This window comes from Talpa occidentalis, unplaced genomic scaffold (assembly GCF_014898055.3).
Source record: "Talpa occidentalis isolate TD23 unplaced genomic scaffold, MPIMG_talOcc4v2.1 talOcc4.11, whole genome shotgun sequence".
Taxonomy (NCBI): domain Eukaryota; kingdom Metazoa; phylum Chordata; class Mammalia; order Eulipotyphla; family Talpidae; genus Talpa; species Talpa occidentalis.
The window spans coordinates 98843315-98860555 of NW_023601104.1; the positions used below are offsets into that span (position 1 = coordinate 98843315).

A 17241-nucleotide genomic window follows, 5' to 3' on the forward strand; every position below is an offset into this window, starting at 1 on the left:
GGCTACTGTGGATGCTTAGGGTGGGGGTTGGCAGCTGTTTTTAGGGGTTGGTTACCTATTTTTATAAATAAAGTTTTTCTGGAATGCACTATATTGTGTATGGTGTTTCCCTCTAGGGATCATGTATCTTCTGTGTTTTGCACTACTAAGGCCAAGTGAAGTTAAGTTAGTGTTTTTGACAGAGACCATTTAGCTAGCCCCCAAGGCCAAAAACGTTTACTTATATTTGCCTTAGGACATTAGAATGCAGTTCCCTCAGATAATTCCTTTTGGAATTTTATAATAAAACCAAGTTATTTACCACAATAGCTTTACTGTGTGTGAGGCACATGGCTCACTGCTTTCCCAGTGTGGTCCTGTGTGTTCCTTCCACCTGGCTACCTGAGGAGCCCTCCATGAGAGAACAGAGCAAGCGGCTTTGGAGGTGATTCAATCGTAGTAATTTTGGGGACTGGGCGGAGCTTCCCAGGGAAGATGTGTTGGCCCTGCAGGTGTCACTGTCAGCAACACTGTGCTGTTCCACTGCTCAGTGTTTTTTTGAGCCTTGGATGTAAGCGTGTTTGACTCAAATCCAGCCCTCCCGTTGTTGATAAAGGAGAGGATATTGAAAGAAACGAGGTTGGGAAACTAGGAGGGGCCCAGATCCTAGAAGACATGACAGACCTTGTAGGAGTGCCATCAAAAGTTAGGCCAGCCAGTCTTTTAGCACCTCCCTGTAGAAGGGGAGGTGACTATCTCTGCTAATCCGGGGTGCCTTCGTCAGCCATGGAAGAAAATAGACAAACTGAGTAACAGTGTCCCTTATGTTTTGTGTACTATAGGAATTAAAACTGCTATTTTGGTTGGTGGAATGTCCGCACAGAAACAGCAAAGGATGCTGAACCGCCAGCCTGAGATTGTAGTTGCCACACCAGGCCGACTATGGGAACTAGTTAAAGAAAAGCACCCTCATTTGAGCAACCTTCGGCAGCTCAGGTGAGACAGTGCATCCCCCTTCCTCCTCACCTCCCATTCTGAGGTGACATGAGTGTGTGTGCCTTCTCATCAGAAGTGTTAACTGTTAGTACTGGCAGACATTGGCCTTTGAAAAGCCAAACACAGGGCCTCCCTGGTGGTGCAGGGGTTGAAGTCTCAATGCTATCAATATATCCACAGCTACTGCAGCATGAGTTTGATCCCGGCCAGGGACCTGACCCACGTGGAGCAGCAGACCTCTCCTGTCTTGCCCGCTGCTCCCCTCAGCAGTGTATTTCAGTCAATCCACCTGTTCTGCTCCCCACTCTGTCTCTGGTGAATCCTCTCACCCCCTGCCGCACCTCTGACCTGTACCCCAGTTTTGTATGCATAAATAAATAAAAATCTTAAAAAAAAAAAAAAAAAAAAGCCAAACATGCACAAAGAACATTGAAGCCCTGGTAGAAGTAATTGGTCCTGGTGGTATGGGGGAAGGGGAGGGGTGGTAGAGTTGATAACGTGTGCTATACATGACTTCTCTTACCTGTCACTAACCAGGTTATATGGGTCTGCAGGTGCCTGGTCATTGATGAGGCTGATCGGATGGTTGAGAAAGGTCACTTTGCTGAGCTCTCACAGCTGCTAGAGATGCTCAGTGACTCCCAGTACAACCCAAAGAGACAGACTCTTGTTTTTTCTGCCACACTGACCCTGATACATCAAGCTCCTGCTCGAATCCTTCACAAGAAGCATACTAAGAAAATCGACAAAACTGCCAAACTTGACCTTCTCATGCAAAAGATTGGCATGAGAGGCAAGCCTAAGATCATTGACCTCACAAGGAATGAGGCCACTGTGGAGACACTGACAGAGACCAAAATCCATTGCGAGACTGATGAGAAAGACTTATACCTGTACTACTTCTTAATGCAGCACCCAGGCCGCACCTTAGTGTTTGCCAATAGTATCTCCTGCATCAAACGCCTCTCTGGGCTGCTCAAAGTTCTGGATATCATGCCACTGACCCTGCATGCCTGCATGCACCAGAAGCAAAGACTCAGAAACTTGGAGCAGTTTGCCCGTCTGGAAGAGTAAGTTAAGCGTATCCCAAGAGCCCAGCCTCTAGTCACTGGACCAAGATCGCCAGGATGGTGGGGAGTGGGAAACTTATCTTTTGTCATGGGGGCCTTATCAATAGAAGGTAGATTTTTATTTTGCACAGCAGGAGACAGACTCACCCACATTTAGTGCATTTGGTAATCGAGTGCATGTTGGTAATGTCCAGTATCATTCCATAATAATGAGTGATGGTAACAGTAGTACTTGTGTTATTGATATTTAATAGTAAATATTATGCTGGCATTTTAGCTGGATTGTCGCAGTCACTTCTAACATGGTTGAGATGAGGCAGAGTAGATCATGATTAAAATCATGGACTGGAGCCAGACTACCTGAGGTCAAATCCTGACTGTGGCACTCCCTGGCTGATCAGATACTACTACTCTGTGTTTCAACTTTCTCTCGGTTAGCATGGTAATAGAAGCTATTGCGGTGTAGTTAAAAGAGGATTAAATAGACCTAGTTACATAACATATTTGGAACAAACCTGGCAATATACTATGTGCCTGCTAAATGTTATCTTTAATGCTTACTAATCACTTTTTATTTTCATGTTATATATGAAAAAAGTAGGATCTAAAAAAGTTGGTCAGCTTGCCCAAGCCTAAAAGTGACAAAACTGGGTCTCAGGCGAGCCTGTCAGACCTCAGAACCCTTGCTGTCCCGCTGCAGGTTTTAGTATGTGCTATCGTTAATTGGTTCATAGAGAGAGAAGAGAAGAGAAGGGATTCAAATAATAGCAAACTGAAAATTACCCATCTGCTTGTTAAATACCCAGCCCAATAGCCTTGGCCCAGAGTGAGGTAGCTGAGATATGAATCAAGCTTACCAAAAGTTTAAGGCATCTTCGGGTGAGGAGCCACAAGAAAAAGGGGGTTAGGCAGGTCCCAGGAAGTTGGGACAGGAGAGACCTTTGAAAATGCACCATCTAATCCACCACAAGAGCATGACAGCAACTACCGTGGTCTCTGCCAAGAACCAGGAGCACCCCCCCCCCCAAGAGTCTCACCCACATTGCTCTTCTCCAAGTGACTCCTCTCCCTCCTTGCTTCCACTTTGCTTCTTACCAGTTGCCCCCCGCCCCCGCATTCAGGAGGTGCCGTTAGTGACCAGCTGGGAATTGTAGGCCCTGGAAGCTGCATGTAAGCGGGAGCAGGGCAAATGACATCTCTTCACTGTGGTATGCTTGTCCCCCTTTACTGAGGTGCGTTCTGTAACAAGTGCATATTAAGAAACTTAACCCAACACAAATGACTGTGTTTTATGAACCAGACACCTTTTTAGAGGCTGGCAGTAGAACAGTGTGTAATGCAGAGTGTTTGCTCTCGTGCAGCTTGCTTTCCAGCGGTGGGAGGGAATATGTTCCAACGCGAGCATGCAGTGTGCATGGAGCAGGAGGGGAGGTGGGTGTGGTCAGGGAGGCTGCTCTGCTAGGGGAGATTTGAAGAGTGAATGATAAAAACAGCAAAATGTGAATATCTGAGAAAGACTTTTAGAGCCCTTGGTACAGCAAATACAAAGTCTTGGAGGCGAGAACATGTTTGGCATGTGTACGGGACAGCAAGGAGAGCAAGGCCATCTGTGCAGTTGGAGAGAAGTGACAGGGTGACAGGAATTAGAATGTGTGCCCTCAATTCACTCGAGGTGGTCGTTTGGTGTTGCAGGGTTTGGCTTGTTCATTGTGGTCAGTGAGACCTGGGTTTGGATCCTGGTTCCACAGCTAAAGAGCTGTGCATGTACCTGGGGGTAGTTACTCTTCCGGAACCTCGGTTTCGTCATCTGTGAAAGTAGATTACAGTATTAACCTCAAGGGTGTTTGTAAGAATTATAGTGTTTAAAGCACTTAGCAAGTGGTCAGAATTTGATTAATGATAGCAATTAGTTGTTATTAATGAACTTTTTCTCCACCACAGCTGTGTTCTCCTGGCAACAGATGTGGCAGCTCGGGGCCTGGATATTCCTAAGGTCCAGCATGTCATCCATTACCAGGTAGGGGCATCTGGGCATTTGTAAGCCTCTCCTTGCACTGAATGAGGGAATTTTTAAAGCACAGGTGTTGGCAGTGAGGGGGAGAAATTATTGGTCCCAAGGGCTCATGCCATAGAGAGTACTGCGGGCATCTCGTAACTAGCTCCTGCTGCTTTGGAACACTGGTAAGATTGTCAGGGAAAACCTCTCAGCTTTGTCTGATGTCACATAACTTCTTTCTTTTTTGCTTGGGCAGTCTACTTGGTGTTGGCAAGTTAAGAGTATTAGTGTCTTCCATGAAGTAGACGTAATAATCTGGTAAAGTGTTACCCTGATGTAGAGACACAGAAGGGTATGGGAATCAGGACCTACTTAGACTTAAATCCCAACTATCACTGCACCTGCTTCTTAGGTTCTTGTTAGGTACGGTAAGTTAATGCATATGCACGGTAAGTATTTAATGTTGGCTGCTGTTGCTAGTAACATGAATTTTAGTGCATGTGCCTGACAAACACTACTATAGAGTGTGGGCTTCGGAGCCGAACTGCTGGCATGTGAATGCTGCTCTGCCGCTTCATGGTTGGTCAGCTTTGAGCACGTCAGTGCCTGTGCCGTCGTCCGTGAAGCCGGGAGCGGGAATCCATTTATGAGAATGAAAGGTGCTCATGCTGATGAAGCACCTAGCACGTGTAAGTGCTCGATAAATGGTAGTTACTATGACAAGATTGTTTTTCTTCTTGAATCTTTCCTCTTGCTTTTCAAAATCTTATAGGGTGCCAGTTCATTTTTAGCTAATTTTATTCATCTTTTTTGGGAAAGAGACTGGGTCAGTCTTTGTTGGCAATATCTGGATGAATGAAATAAAGCCCCGGCCCTTAAGTGTTAAGCCCAGTAAAGGAGATGGCGATGACCACAACAATAACTTAAGGTAGACGGTATTAGGAAGTTGCGAAATAGGGACGAGATAGGTAGCTTCTAGTCTGAGAGGTTGGGGAGCGCTTTTCAAAAAATTTGAGAGGATTTGGGTGTGGAGCCAGGAAAGTAAGGCGAAAAGAGCGTGCGGGGGTGGGAAGCTGGCCGAGAGGGAAATGAGGGAAAAAGTCACTAAAGGCCTTGAGTGTCACATAGATCTCATTGCCGGTACCATTATGAACAGGTCAAGGCTTTGCTTAGAGCACTGCTTTGAAAAAGATACTGAGTGTGGTTGGGCTCAGTGGCTTAAAGGCTGTTAGGCTTGGTTATTGCTATGTGTGCCACGGGAATTGGGGAAGGGGTGGCCTGTCACCACCATGCCACAACCCCTGTGGTTGATGTCAGGCAGCAGTAGAGGCAGCATAGCCCAGGGGCCTAGCATGGTGTTTGGAGCTGGACTGTTTCGATTTGAATTCTGGTTTCACCATTTAATAGGGTAACCTAGAAGGACCAGTTTAACATCTGCTTCAGAGTCCTGTTCTGTGTGGATGATCCCAAAAGCATCTGTTTCCTGTTATTATTAGAAGAAATAAAAGGGGTAATACCTGCAGAATGTTTAAAATTGCCTGGCACATTGTAGTCACTCAGTAAACATTGGTTGTGATTACCATCCTCAGTCATCCATTCAGAGTTTATGATGAATCAGCGTTTCTTTAGTTAAAAGGGCCTTATGGTCTGAGCTTTGACGCTGGCACTTTGGGCTGGTCTGGGGGATGGGGAGTACTAGAGACCACCTGACAATTGACTGTCATTATCCAGTTGAGTGATGTGGGGGCTTGAACCAGGGTAGGGATTATGGGAGGGTAGAGCCTACCTGAGGAGCTGACTAACCCTGGGCATCATTTGAATGTGGGACTAATGGAGAAGGGCCAAATCTGTCCGTGATGCTGGTGAGGTTTCTAGCTGCGGGCTGGGCTGGGGGGGTGGGGTGGGGGGGCTAGTATTGGCTTTCTGGCCCCGAGGCAGAAGAGCAGTGTTTGGTGATAACCACATATTGACTACTTGTTCCTCCTTTGGCAGGTCCCTCGAACCTCAGAGATTTATGTCCACCGAAGTGGTAGAACTGCTCGTGCCACCAATGAAGGCCTCAGCCTGATGTTGATTGGGCCTGAGGACATGATCAACTTTAAGAAGATTTATAAAACCCTCAAGAAAGATGAGGATATCCCATTGTTCCCCGTGCAGACAAAGTACATGGATGCAGTCAAGGTAAAAAGAGAAGCTGAAAGCCCAGTGCTTGTAGAGGGAGGGGACGGCCTGCTCCCTCCCCTTGCTGTGAGACTGGGGCAGTGTAACCCTTGCAGACTGAGTGATGGTTCTGCCAACAGCTTACATGGAGATCCTAAAAAAGAAATAAAAAAAGAATTGGGTTCACTGTACCTGCAGAAGGGAGAGAGGGTGAATGACCAAAAAGTGCAAAGAGTGTTCACTATCTGCTCCTGAAATCTGAACTACTACCAGATGGACAAGGGCAGTGAGCATGCTGCCAGGACAGCCCTGCAGGTGATTGTAGGAAAGTGGGGTCAGCATGTTTTGTTAAAGCAGATACTAAAGGTTGGTCAACTTCCTGAAGCACATGCCAGTCACTGCCCGACACCAGTAATAAAATTGGGCTTTTAATTTAATCCAGTAGGCATTCACCGAGTGCTGCTTATTGTGGGCCCCACTGTATTTGGTACCAAAGCAGAGTGGATTCTCGAAGGTTCACAGCCTCACAAGGCAGGCCAAGCCCACACTAAAGTTAAGGTACAAATGGGATAAGTGGGCATATAGTTAATGTTGGTAGGAGATAAGGTTTCCTCTGAGCCTGTCGGGTAGAGATGTGAAGAGGAGATGGAATTCCAGGAATTGAGGGAACAAAAACAGAACAACTCAAAGATTATTGACTTCTGGGACTCAAAAGGACCATTAGCCTCGTGGGGAAATACGGTGGGAGATGAGGATGAAAATAGGGGGTTACAGAGAATTTTCCTTAGTAAGGAGGATTAGGAGCCACCCTAACTTCCTGTGGATCTTGTCCCCCATCCATCAGAAGATCTCCCATTTTGTCAGTGTATCCTGTCACTGCATTCCCACCCCCACACCTATGATAAGAATAATTAAATTTTTTAGGCAAAGGCCTCTGAATTATTTGTTTCTGTGGTTGAGAGCTGGGCCCTAACTCAGGGCTGTTGAAGTGATTCAGTGTCTCGGTCGTGGAAGCCTTCTGGGGGATGGGGTTCCTTTTGGACACCTGTAGTTGGGTAGAGCCTGGTGGGCTTCCAAGGGGTGGGGCTGTTTGGCTTCATTGTTTGCAAAGCTGGTTCTTGTAATTGTGTACACCCGAGCGATGACTGCTTTTTATCGGGAAGCAGAAATGCACTTCGATGGGAGCTGAGTTGCATCTCACTGAGCACTGATCTCAAGAGCCTTCTTAAAAACACAAAAAAAGACTTTCTCAGAGACTGAACCCTCTGTCAGATGAACACTTTCTCTTCCTTTCCCTAGGAGCGAATCCGTTTAGCGAGACAGATTGAGAAAGCCGAGTATCGGAACTTCCAGGCTTGTCTTCACAACTCTTGGATTGAGCAGGCAGCAGCCGCCCTGGAGATTGAGCTGGAGGAAGACATGTACAAGGGTGAGTGGACTGGCTGGGACTTGGGGAAGGATGCAGTCGCCTTTTCTTTGGGACTCTCTGTCACAGTGGGTTCTTTCAAAATCAACAAGAGCCTTTTCCTCCTTTGTAATAGGCCTTTATTCCAGCTGAGCCGAGGACCCTCCATCTTGGTTTCCTCTGTCTTTTCTGGAACCCTCAGCTGCCTCCCTCTTACAAAGAGGTAGCGAGGTATTATAATGTCAGAATGGTCGTGGCAGACAGACGGCCTGTGTTTAAGTGCTGGCCCAGTCCCTTAACTGGTTATGAGGATCAGGTCAAAGTTCTTAACCTTTGTACCTAGATTGTCCTCATTTGTAAAATGTAAGTCAAAGTACCTACTTTATGAGGTTCTTATGAAGACAGCTTGAGTTAAAGCATATAAAGTACTTGAAACAATGCCTGGTCAATAGAAAGCATTTGGTATCTTTGAAGTTACTATTTATTATTGTTACTACTCAATGTCTTCCAAGCTGGCAAAGCACTTCAGTCATCTCATTTGATCTTCCCTGTGGCCTTGTGACAGAGCAGGAATTACCCCTTTTCACATGGGAACTGAAGACTCTGAGAAGTGATTTTGTTGGGAGACAGCTCTATCACCGGGGTTGCCTGAGCTCCTACTCTGAGGCTAAGGACTCAGGGGTGAACCTGCTGTAGGAAAGCGCCCACATCTCGGAAGTGGTAGAACTGCATCTAGAACTGACACACCAGAGTTAGGCCCTGTGCTCTTTCCATCCTACAAGTGGGCAGCTCAGTGGAGGTGTTGGCAAGTTGGTGACAAGGCTACCAAATGCAGAGATTTATTACCATCTGCTCACAGAGAAGCCAGGAGCCAAACCTGTGGGCTTAATAATGGGGAGCTGGTCCTTCTGGGAGCCAGGCTTGTGCTGTATTCGAGAGGCCATGGCTTCCATTCCCTAGATCATGACGAGCATGGACCTTTTGGGTGTGCCCATCTCCCACCTCCGCGGGTGCAGTCTGAGTGCTGAGGTTGAGGTGCTGGAGTCCTGGGCTGCATAAATGGTACTTCTCCCAGGAGTCTGCAGCTGTTCAGTCTCTAAACCCCAGTCAGAAAGTGGGTACATTGGAGGAAGAAAACTGATCTTTAAATCAAAAGACTGGGTTTGACATTTAGCTCTGTGAGCTCCTACCAGTGACCTCTCCACGCCTAAGTTTCCTTGTCTGAAATGAAGATGATTCCCGTCCTCATGGGGTTTTGTGAATGAAGGACAGAGTGGTCCAAAGATTCCTAAACAGTCCCTCTTAGACTGTTTAAGCCTGATACGCTGGCTTCTGCAGAGAATTTTTGATTCCTGCCTCTCAGAGTTCCAAGACATTTTTCATCATAAATATCATCTGTCACAAGAAACAAAGGTATGTCTTAGAAATCACATAGTAACCTGATCAGTTGTGTATTGTGTTTCAAGGAGGAAAAGCTGAGCAGCACGAAGAGCGACGGAGACAAAAGCAAATGAAGCTCCTTAAGAAGGAGCTGCGCCATTTACTCTCCCAACCACTCTTTAAAGATGACCTAAAAACCAAGTATCCAACTCAGTCTGGCAAACTGCCTGTGCTCATGTCTGCCCCAAGAAGTGAGTCTGCTTTGAGCTGCCTTTCCAAACAGAAGAAGAAGAAGAAGAAGAAGCCGAAACAGCAGCAGTCACAGTCAAGTACAAGTGCAGATTAACTGCCCCCAGGTCAGAGTCTGTTGGTGACCACACAGTGTCTGTTTCCTGGTTACGTGGAAAGCCTCCTTCCCTCCCTCCCCTCTTGTTCTCACTCCACTGTCAGCCCCAATCTCCTCTTCCACTACCCATAGGGGGAGATCTTGTGCAGTTCTGTGTTGTTTTGGAGTAAGAATTCTTTGAGGAGCGTAAGTATTTCTGTATTCCAGTGTTTATAGGCTTCCTGTACCTTCAACTTGGTTTCCTAAATTAAAACTAGTTGTCAGAACCAGCTGTCATCCTGCGTTTTTAGCCAGAATATGAGGGTGGTGGTATAATTTATTTCAACATTAACTCACTGAGTGGTTTCCCTGGGCCAGCAGTGGGCCCTCTAGATAAGGCAGGACAGTATCATAGTCCCCTGGCTGCAGGATGCATGTGGGGACATCTCCCCCTGCTGGACAGCACGGGTGGAGCAAAAAGCTGGGGAGGTTCACCAGTCATCATGTAACATTTTGGGTCCTCAGCATGAGTTCCTGCTTATTCCTACTGCAGAACCTGTTCATTTTCTAGTGCTCACAGCTGTTAGCTTGTCTGAGTCTCTTGGGAATTGGGCAGGGAAGCGATTGCTATCCTCAGGTTCTACGAGAATAGGCTTCCCTAACATGGTGGAGTTAGTTGGGGGAAGTCAGTAACACTATGCTGGCCTAGCACCGCGTGGGATCTGGCCTTAGCCGTCTGCCCTTGTTCTCTGACAGCAAATCTTTTGATAACTGGGGATAGGCTTTAAAAGATGAGGCCAGTCACACAGGCAGTTCTGCTCTGACTTGATGGGGCAAAGCCTTGGTGAAACTGGTGGTGCCTCTGGTGCCTCCAGCCCAAGGACAGACTATCCTGTGTCTGGGTCTTCCACTAATCGGGGGACCATGCCTTATAAGAAGGCTCCTTCCCCACAACCCGGGGCGCTCATTCACACACAAGCCTCAGGGGAGGGTGGTGGTAGCCTCACCGCCAGGTGCCAAAGCAGCAAGACAGAAGTTGTCATGGAAACCAATTTAATGCTTAGGAAGCTTTTCCAGCAGCCCAGGGAAGCTGAAGGACCTGGCCCGTTTGCCACAGGGTCTCAGATCCCAAGGCAGCCGCTTACTGGGTCACAGCCCCCGCCCCCATTTCTGCTCTCTGTGGGAACGTGTGTGGTTCCTAGATCTGTCTGACGGTGCCCAGATTTCCTGATTGGGACACCACAGCACCGCCAAGATGGCGTGTTCCCCGCTTGCAGTGTCGTGCCCATTGGGAACATCCCACCTGTGGCACTCTTAGTTGTGTGTCGGGTCTTACGTTTCTTTTCACACAGTCTCATTCTGCTTTAGCCAGTAATACTGTCGTGTGTGGGTTCCGCTTTTATTTTACAAACACGGGACTTGGGTCCAGGTGAAATCACTTGCCCGAGGTGACGTGGCCAGTAAGTGACGAGGTTGAGGTTTCAACCTGGACAGTCTGGCTCGAGAGTCCTTTTCTGCTTAGAGTGGGAACCTGGTCAGAAGCAAGGACAGTTCGCGCTTTTTGTTGTTAAATATTCCCGTTGATTATAAAGTTTCCTTTAGAAAGAAAGGAATAAATACGTGGCAGTAAAAACCAAGAACCACTTTCCTTCTCACTGCTGGTCTGGAAAACATCAGATGGCTTCTTGGGGTGGGGGGCAGAATTATGCAGCAGGTGTGATCCCCAGCAAGGTTGGCTGCTGTGAGCTCGCGGGGTAACTTCATGGATGATGTAAAGCTTCACTAACTTCTGCCCTCCTTTCCCCCATGGTGCTTTCCCTCACAGGCAAGATCTGAGGGCAGAGGTGAAGGGAAGAGGGCAGTAATTTTGTGAAAAGAGGAAAGCAAAGGGTAAGACCATGAAAATTACTTGGCTTACTTCTCTTGGGCCTGCTGATAACAAAAGGGTAGGGAAGGACCCTGCGAGCACTGGCATAGTATAGGCAAGTCTCCAGGGAGGGATTTCCCTCCAGCAGACCTGCCAGAAAGAAAACTCGTTTATGAGTGCCACACAAGCCACACTTGCAGAGAAGTGGCAGCAGTGCTGTGCTTGAGGCCTTCAGCTCTCAAGGGCCCAGGACCCATGTAACCCCTCAGAGTGCCAGGGGCTTTCAGCCTGGCGTAGTGCTCAGGCCCTAGAGTTGGGAGAATGGTACTGATACTCTCAGGTCACATGTTCCTCCCGCTCTTCTGGTGTGCTTTTCACAGACCCCAGCACTCCTACCCAGAGCTGGGTGGGACAATGATCAGACACTGATTCAGAGATCAGCGTCAAGTTTACCTTCCTGTGCAAAAAATACCTAATTACTTGGCTTGACCCCTTGGGTCCAAATTCCAGCCAAGGGCAGAATGAGAAAGGGCCCCTGGCTGGAGTGCAAGCACGCTGACATCCGCCTTCGTGAGAGCGGACAGCGATGCAGAGTCAGCCACCCAGTCTTCATGCGCGGTCTGGCTGTCGGCTCATAGCGCCTGCAGAATGAAGCCTGCAGAAGTACCTCAACGGACGAGTCCACTCTTGCTTTCTTCATTGCTTCCTGAAGAGGAAGAGAGCTTGCTCCAGCCGAGGCTCCGGGAGGGCCCGGGCAGCACGGAGGTTAATTCGTGAAGAGGTCATTATCAAGAAGCACATCCAGGAGGATGAATGAGGAGGCTGCTGGCTAGGACTTCTGGCTAGCGGGCAGTTTTCTACAACAGAACTCTCCCCAACTGCCAGTTTCCTTAGCTTGTCCCCGTCTTTCCCCACCTGACCTCTCATCAGCCCATCAGCTAGTTAGAAGGGGGAAGGAGCCAAAGACAGCCTTGCAGAGCCGCCACTCTGCTCACGTGGTCTCCAGCTGTCTATGTTGGTTTCCTCCCCAGCCGAGGATCTCGACTCTCCTGCCAGGATTTGGTGGGGATGGTGGCACAGCTGCGGCTTCCTGGTCCCGGACACACACACACAGATTCGGGCCCAGAACCTAGTCTTTTTCAAGCCCTCTGTCCAGATGTGGCTGACAGCAGCACCTCAAAGGCAGGTAGGCCTGGCCCTGAGAGAGGTAGAGGGGACCCCACAGCTTAAGCTTCATGCTGAAGACTGAAGGCCTTTTTGAGACTTTGTCATAAAGATGTTTTTCCTCCTGAGTTAGGGGTAAGAAATCACTGCCGTTGTGAGTGTTTGGAACCACACTGAACCCTCATTTTCAAGTCTGCCTCAACTTACCAGCCATCCACCGAAGCCTGTCCAATAGCTCGTTGGACTTGCTTTTTATACAGCTGGTAAGTCACTCAAGACAGTGACGTCCATCCTTTCCTCCCCTGCAGAGAGGCAGTGCCTCTGGTGAAAGGAACCCAGAAAACCCATTTTTACATAGAATGTTAACACCGACAGGAACCTCCTCCAGACGAACAGGTCAGAGAGCGGAGGTGGCCTGCCCAAGGCCTCGGAGAACTGGGAGCAGAGCCAGAGGTCCTGGCGGCCTAGCCCAGAGCTAGAAATTACGATCCTCCATGAAAATAAATACTACACGTATCACCCAAGTTACCACAGTCCATAGTGGGCTGACCTCATTCCCAGTGACTTTGTCCAAAAAGCTGTACGTTTTCTAACTACAGTCTTAATCGCTTAAAAAATTGAAAAGTCAAAATGTTCCATTCAGAATGCAGTCCCATTAGGTGACAGGCTCCACTGCATGGCCTAAAATTAATCAACGTTTATCGGCTGCATAGAGGATGTTGTAGTGGGATGTTTTATAGAGCAGGTAAACGGAAGGGATGGCCGCCTCAGGGAACACGTGGTGGTTCAGGGCCGTGTCCATCTCGTCCACATACTCCACCTGCAGGGCGATGTTCAGCGCCTGAGACAGGGCCGTGATCTGGATGTGGTCACACTCCATGGCCATGGGCTCCACTTCCTGCAAAGACCAAAATGGGAAAACCCAGTTCAGGAGGGAGGCCTGGCTTTCATGGTCGTGGGCCAAAGCCTCTGTGCTGGGAAATAATCTTCACACAACCTGTCAGTGAGGACAACAACTAGAAATCACTAAAATTGCAAGGTCTGTTTTGACTGACCAGAGGAAGGTACCGTGAGGCGTCTGGACAGAGAGACAGGAAGTTTTCAGGTGGGGCACAGAATCACAATCTCAGCTGGTGAAGGGATTTCCAGTTAACAGGCCAGGCAGGGGAGTGAGTCAGGGTGCTGAAGAGGGCAGAGGCAGAGGTGGTGAAGCTGGCGGTGTGGCCCTCATTACTAGGGCAGCTGCCCCTTAGCTCCTGCTGATTGTGGCCATGCAAAAATAAGGCCTGGGGAGCTGGATCTTCTGATTCTTTCGAAAAATCAAGATACTCAGGAAAATTGCCCAGTGCTTACATGTTGGCAGCTCTCAGATAAAAGCCATACATCATAAATGAAACATGTCTTAGGGCAAATGTGGCTCCAGGACTGCGCCTCAGCAATTGTGTAAACAGTCCGGTCAAATAAGACAAACCTTATTTCTCAGGTTGGAAATCTGAGGCCCAGAGAGGGAAGGTGACTTGCCCAAGCCACAGTTTAGGCAGCTCAAGTAGAAGCTGTTTCTAGCACCCTGAGTTACAAACGCAGAGGTGACACCCATGACCCTTTGCTAGAGATGCTGGTGCTGAAGTCCACAGGAGAGGGGCAGGAGGAGAGCCCAGGGCTGGTGCTGAGCCCCCGAGCTTGAGACACTGAAGACCTACGTGAGTGCAGAAGTCTTTGATGTCCATCTCTTCGTCGATGAAGTGTCGGAAGAAATCTGCGCGGTTCCTGATGAAGGCCGAGGTGAGCAGGCGCAAGAACTGCACGATCCGGTCCGAGCAGCTCTGGTCGTTGAACACCTTCAGCAGGCTGGACACCGAGCCGTCCTTCTCCACCAGCTCCACCACGCTGTAGAACTGCACCCCGTGGGCGTCACCAGGAGCCTCCCAGGCTAGGTCCGCCTTCCCTTCACGGACTCCCTCAAGCGTTTCAGTCTTAGATAACTGAAGTCACTCAGATCCCACCAAAGCTAAGCAAGAGGCTACTTGGTAGCAGGTATCTTCACCTGAGTCATGTCTGGGGAACTCACTTGGGGCCTCCCGTGGTTGGGACTCATTCAGACCCAAAAGGGTCCAGCCCCACCTCCTCAGGAGCAATCCAGGAAGCGGGGATCGAGGGGTCTGGGGTAAAAGAGGCTTGGGGGAGTTTCTAGCCTGAGAACTGCGCTCAAGGAGGTGCCTCCTCCCAGAGGAGGCAGGGCCCTGGGCTCCTGGTGTCCCTGCATCCTCACAAGCAGGAGCGCAGGAACAAGCCTCGTCCTTCCCCAACTGGAGGAGCAAGGGGCACAACCACAGGGCTGTGGACAGGGACTCTGGCAGCGCCCAGGTTAACTCACAGCATTAAAGAAGTTTCGGAACTTGTGCTCCTCAAAGCCAGCAGCCAGAAGGTCGTTTGGGGTCTGCAGTACACGCTCTTTGAACCTAAAGGGAGTAGACTGGTGCTTGACTGTCAGCTCTGGACCCCACCCTCGCCTGCAGGCCCCCCCCCCCACGCACACCTGAAAGAGGAGGGTATGACTGGCAGGTGGAGGGCTTGTCTGCCTCGCAAAAGCACTTCCACGCGGACCACACGCAGACTTCTGCTGCCCTCCCTGTCGTGTGTAGCCCTGGCAAGTGGTACGGCCAGTGCCAGATGCGGAAACAGGTCATCACACCCCCTCCCAGGCCTGCTGATGCTCCTCTTCACGGATCTCAGCTCTCCCTCTTTCCTGCTCCTTGGTTCCAGGCCATGGCCCCTGCCTCCCTCTACAGGGACCTCCAGAGCCACCTGTGAGGCGACCTGCCCAGCCCTCTCCCTCAGGACACATGCAGCTCAGCAGGGAGCGCCCCGCCTACCTCACCAACCTCATCTCCAGCACAGCCCCACCGCCTCCAGCCCACCCAGGCCATTCCCGTGGGCCAGCTCCTGCTCCCTCAGCCAAGTGCTGCTCAAGAACTCATTGTTAAATGCCCAAGAATTCTGCCAGCCAGGTGTTAAGCAGACATTAAAAATCAAGTTATGTAAATTTACATTTAAATTAACTAAAAATGATAACATTCATCACTTCCTAATACCTATGCTCTTGGGGTTCTCACTGTCCGCTGCGGATGGTGGAAATACAGCTGGGCCTGGCGTGGGTTGCTGCGCGCCTCTCCCCAGCTCCCCACTCACTGGCCCTGTCTGGTCGCTTCACGGTGTTCCCCGCAGCCCTCGGCGAGCACCACGCCCCCACGCCAGGCCCTCTGCACCATGGCCTTTCACCAGCACCGACGTCAGGACCCGGCCCAGTGGGCCTTGCTTTGTAATTGCTAAATTGTCCCTTTCTGCTCCCACTGCAGGCCGCTAGTGAGCCCCTCCTGGGACCTGTCCTGGTACCCTTGGGGGCACAAGGAGCCCCACCGGGCCCCTGGTCTCTGGCCCAGAGTCCAGTGGCACAAAGATCCAGACCAAGTGACTGGCCCACGGAGGAAAGGCTGCAGCCAGCACCAGAAAGGCCAAGTGGAGGGGTTGGGGACCAGCTGGCATGTGCAGATACCAAGCCCTGGGAGGGAGACCAGGCTGCAGAGGGTTCAGCAGGGCACTCGCAGGGGAGTAGAGCCACATGCGAAAGGCCTTGGGAGGCTGAGGCACCGAGCTGCTGGAGGGGGGTGGTGTGCATGAGCAGGACCTGAGCTCCTGCAACAGAAGGGGCTGCTGTTCCCTAAAGGGAAACTGCCCCCTCGCTGGGCCCCGCCATACCTAAGTCCAGAGCAGGTGCAGGAGGACTGGGAGTCACAGCTCCACAGTGAAGCGGCTCTCCGGCTCTGGGCCCCTTCAGCGCAGTGTGGGTGACGGCGGCCTGCCTCCACTGGGGGTGCCCCGAGGGCCGCTCTGGTCCCTGTGCCCCTGCTGTGCTCTGCTCTGGGGCCCCTGGCCCCTCCTCATCCCTCAGCCCTGAACTCCGCCACATTCCCGCATTCACTCCTCACCAGGGCTGCTGACCCTGCTGTTGCAGGCACTGGGCACACAGATAAACTGTTGAGTGTGGGCCTGGCGAGCACCCAGGCCTCAGCTCATGCCTAAGGCACGTGTAGGAGGTGACAGGAGGAAGGAGGCTGGCGTTGGGCCGAGAGTGCGGACTCAGCTCAAGCTTGCAGTGTTTCAGCTGCACATCAGCCTGAGTGTGACCTTGGGCAGGTCATTCAACCTCTCCAAGGTCATTTAACCTCTCTGAACGAGATGGAGCCACAGAGGCCTTGAGCAGAGCGGAGGGCCTGACCTGCTGTGTGGAGGGTAGACTGGGGGTGCAGCCAGGGCGCTGCAGAGGACATGGTCAGGGAGTGACCTGTGGAGAGGTGGTGATGCATTTTACATCTGTAAAATGGGGGTAGCACTAGCCTTATACGTCCACTGCCCATGCACGTCCCTGCTGGGGTGGCCAGTTGACTTAGCAAGGCCAAAACGGAGCTCTCCATCTGCCCATCCTCCCTTTGTAGCAAGTGGCGTCTCCATCCTGGTAACTCACCCCAAGCACCTGGCAGGGCCCCTTGATTCTTCTCTCCGCCCACCACATACCACACCCTGTACCCTACACCCCAGCCGGAAGCGAGCCCTGTCACCATCTTCAAGGTATCTGGAACCCGATTACCACCTCTCCACAGGTCACTCCCTGACCATGTCCTCTGCAGCGCCCTGGCTGCACCGCCAGTCTACCCTCCACACAGCAGGTCAGGCCCCACGCTCTGCTCAAGGCCTTCGTGCTCCATCTCATTCAGGCTGAAATTCAGTGACTTTATAAAGGACCACGTCGTCCTATGTGACCTGCCCTCCCTGCCTCCTCCAACCCTATTAAAACTATGGCCCCTGCCCCCCAGGCAACCCTACCTCCCTCCTGGCCTGTTT

At 50.5% G+C, this 17241-nt stretch overlaps 2 protein-coding genes across 8 annotated transcripts in view; one reads left to right on the forward strand and one right to left on the reverse strand.

Annotated features, from left to right (window-relative positions):
- DDX24 (DEAD-box helicase 24) overlaps nucleotides 1–15478 on the forward strand; it is a 22518-nt gene extending 7040 nt beyond the window's left edge. For all 4 annotated transcript variants that reach the window (XM_037503986.2, XM_037503985.2, XM_037503987.2 and 1 more), the window contains exons 4-9: nucleotides 822–975; nucleotides 1530–2045; nucleotides 3987–4062; nucleotides 6034–6222; nucleotides 7501–7630; nucleotides 9073–15478. In XM_037503986.2, coding sequence (XP_037359883.1) covers nucleotides 822–975; nucleotides 1530–2045; nucleotides 3987–4062; nucleotides 6034–6222; nucleotides 7501–7630; nucleotides 9073–9332 — 1325 coding nt within the window. In that variant the 3' untranslated portion in view covers nucleotides 9333–15478. The remainder of the gene's footprint in view (nucleotides 1–821; nucleotides 976–1529; nucleotides 2046–3986; nucleotides 4063–6033; nucleotides 6223–7500; nucleotides 7631–9072) is intronic.
- OTUB2 (OTU deubiquitinase, ubiquitin aldehyde binding 2) overlaps nucleotides 6600–17241 on the reverse strand; it is a 24558-nt gene continuing 13916 nt past the window's right edge. For all 4 annotated transcript variants that reach the window (XM_037503992.2, XM_037503989.2, XM_037503990.2 and 1 more), the window contains 3 exons: nucleotides 14717–14801; nucleotides 14043–14237; nucleotides 6600–13240 (listed from right to left, as the gene is read on the reverse strand). In XM_037503992.2, the coding sequence (XP_037359889.1) occupies nucleotides 13034–13240; nucleotides 14043–14237; nucleotides 14717–14801 (487 nt within the window). In that variant the 3' untranslated portion in view covers nucleotides 6600–13033. The remainder of the gene's footprint in view (nucleotides 13241–14042; nucleotides 14238–14716; nucleotides 14802–17241) is intronic.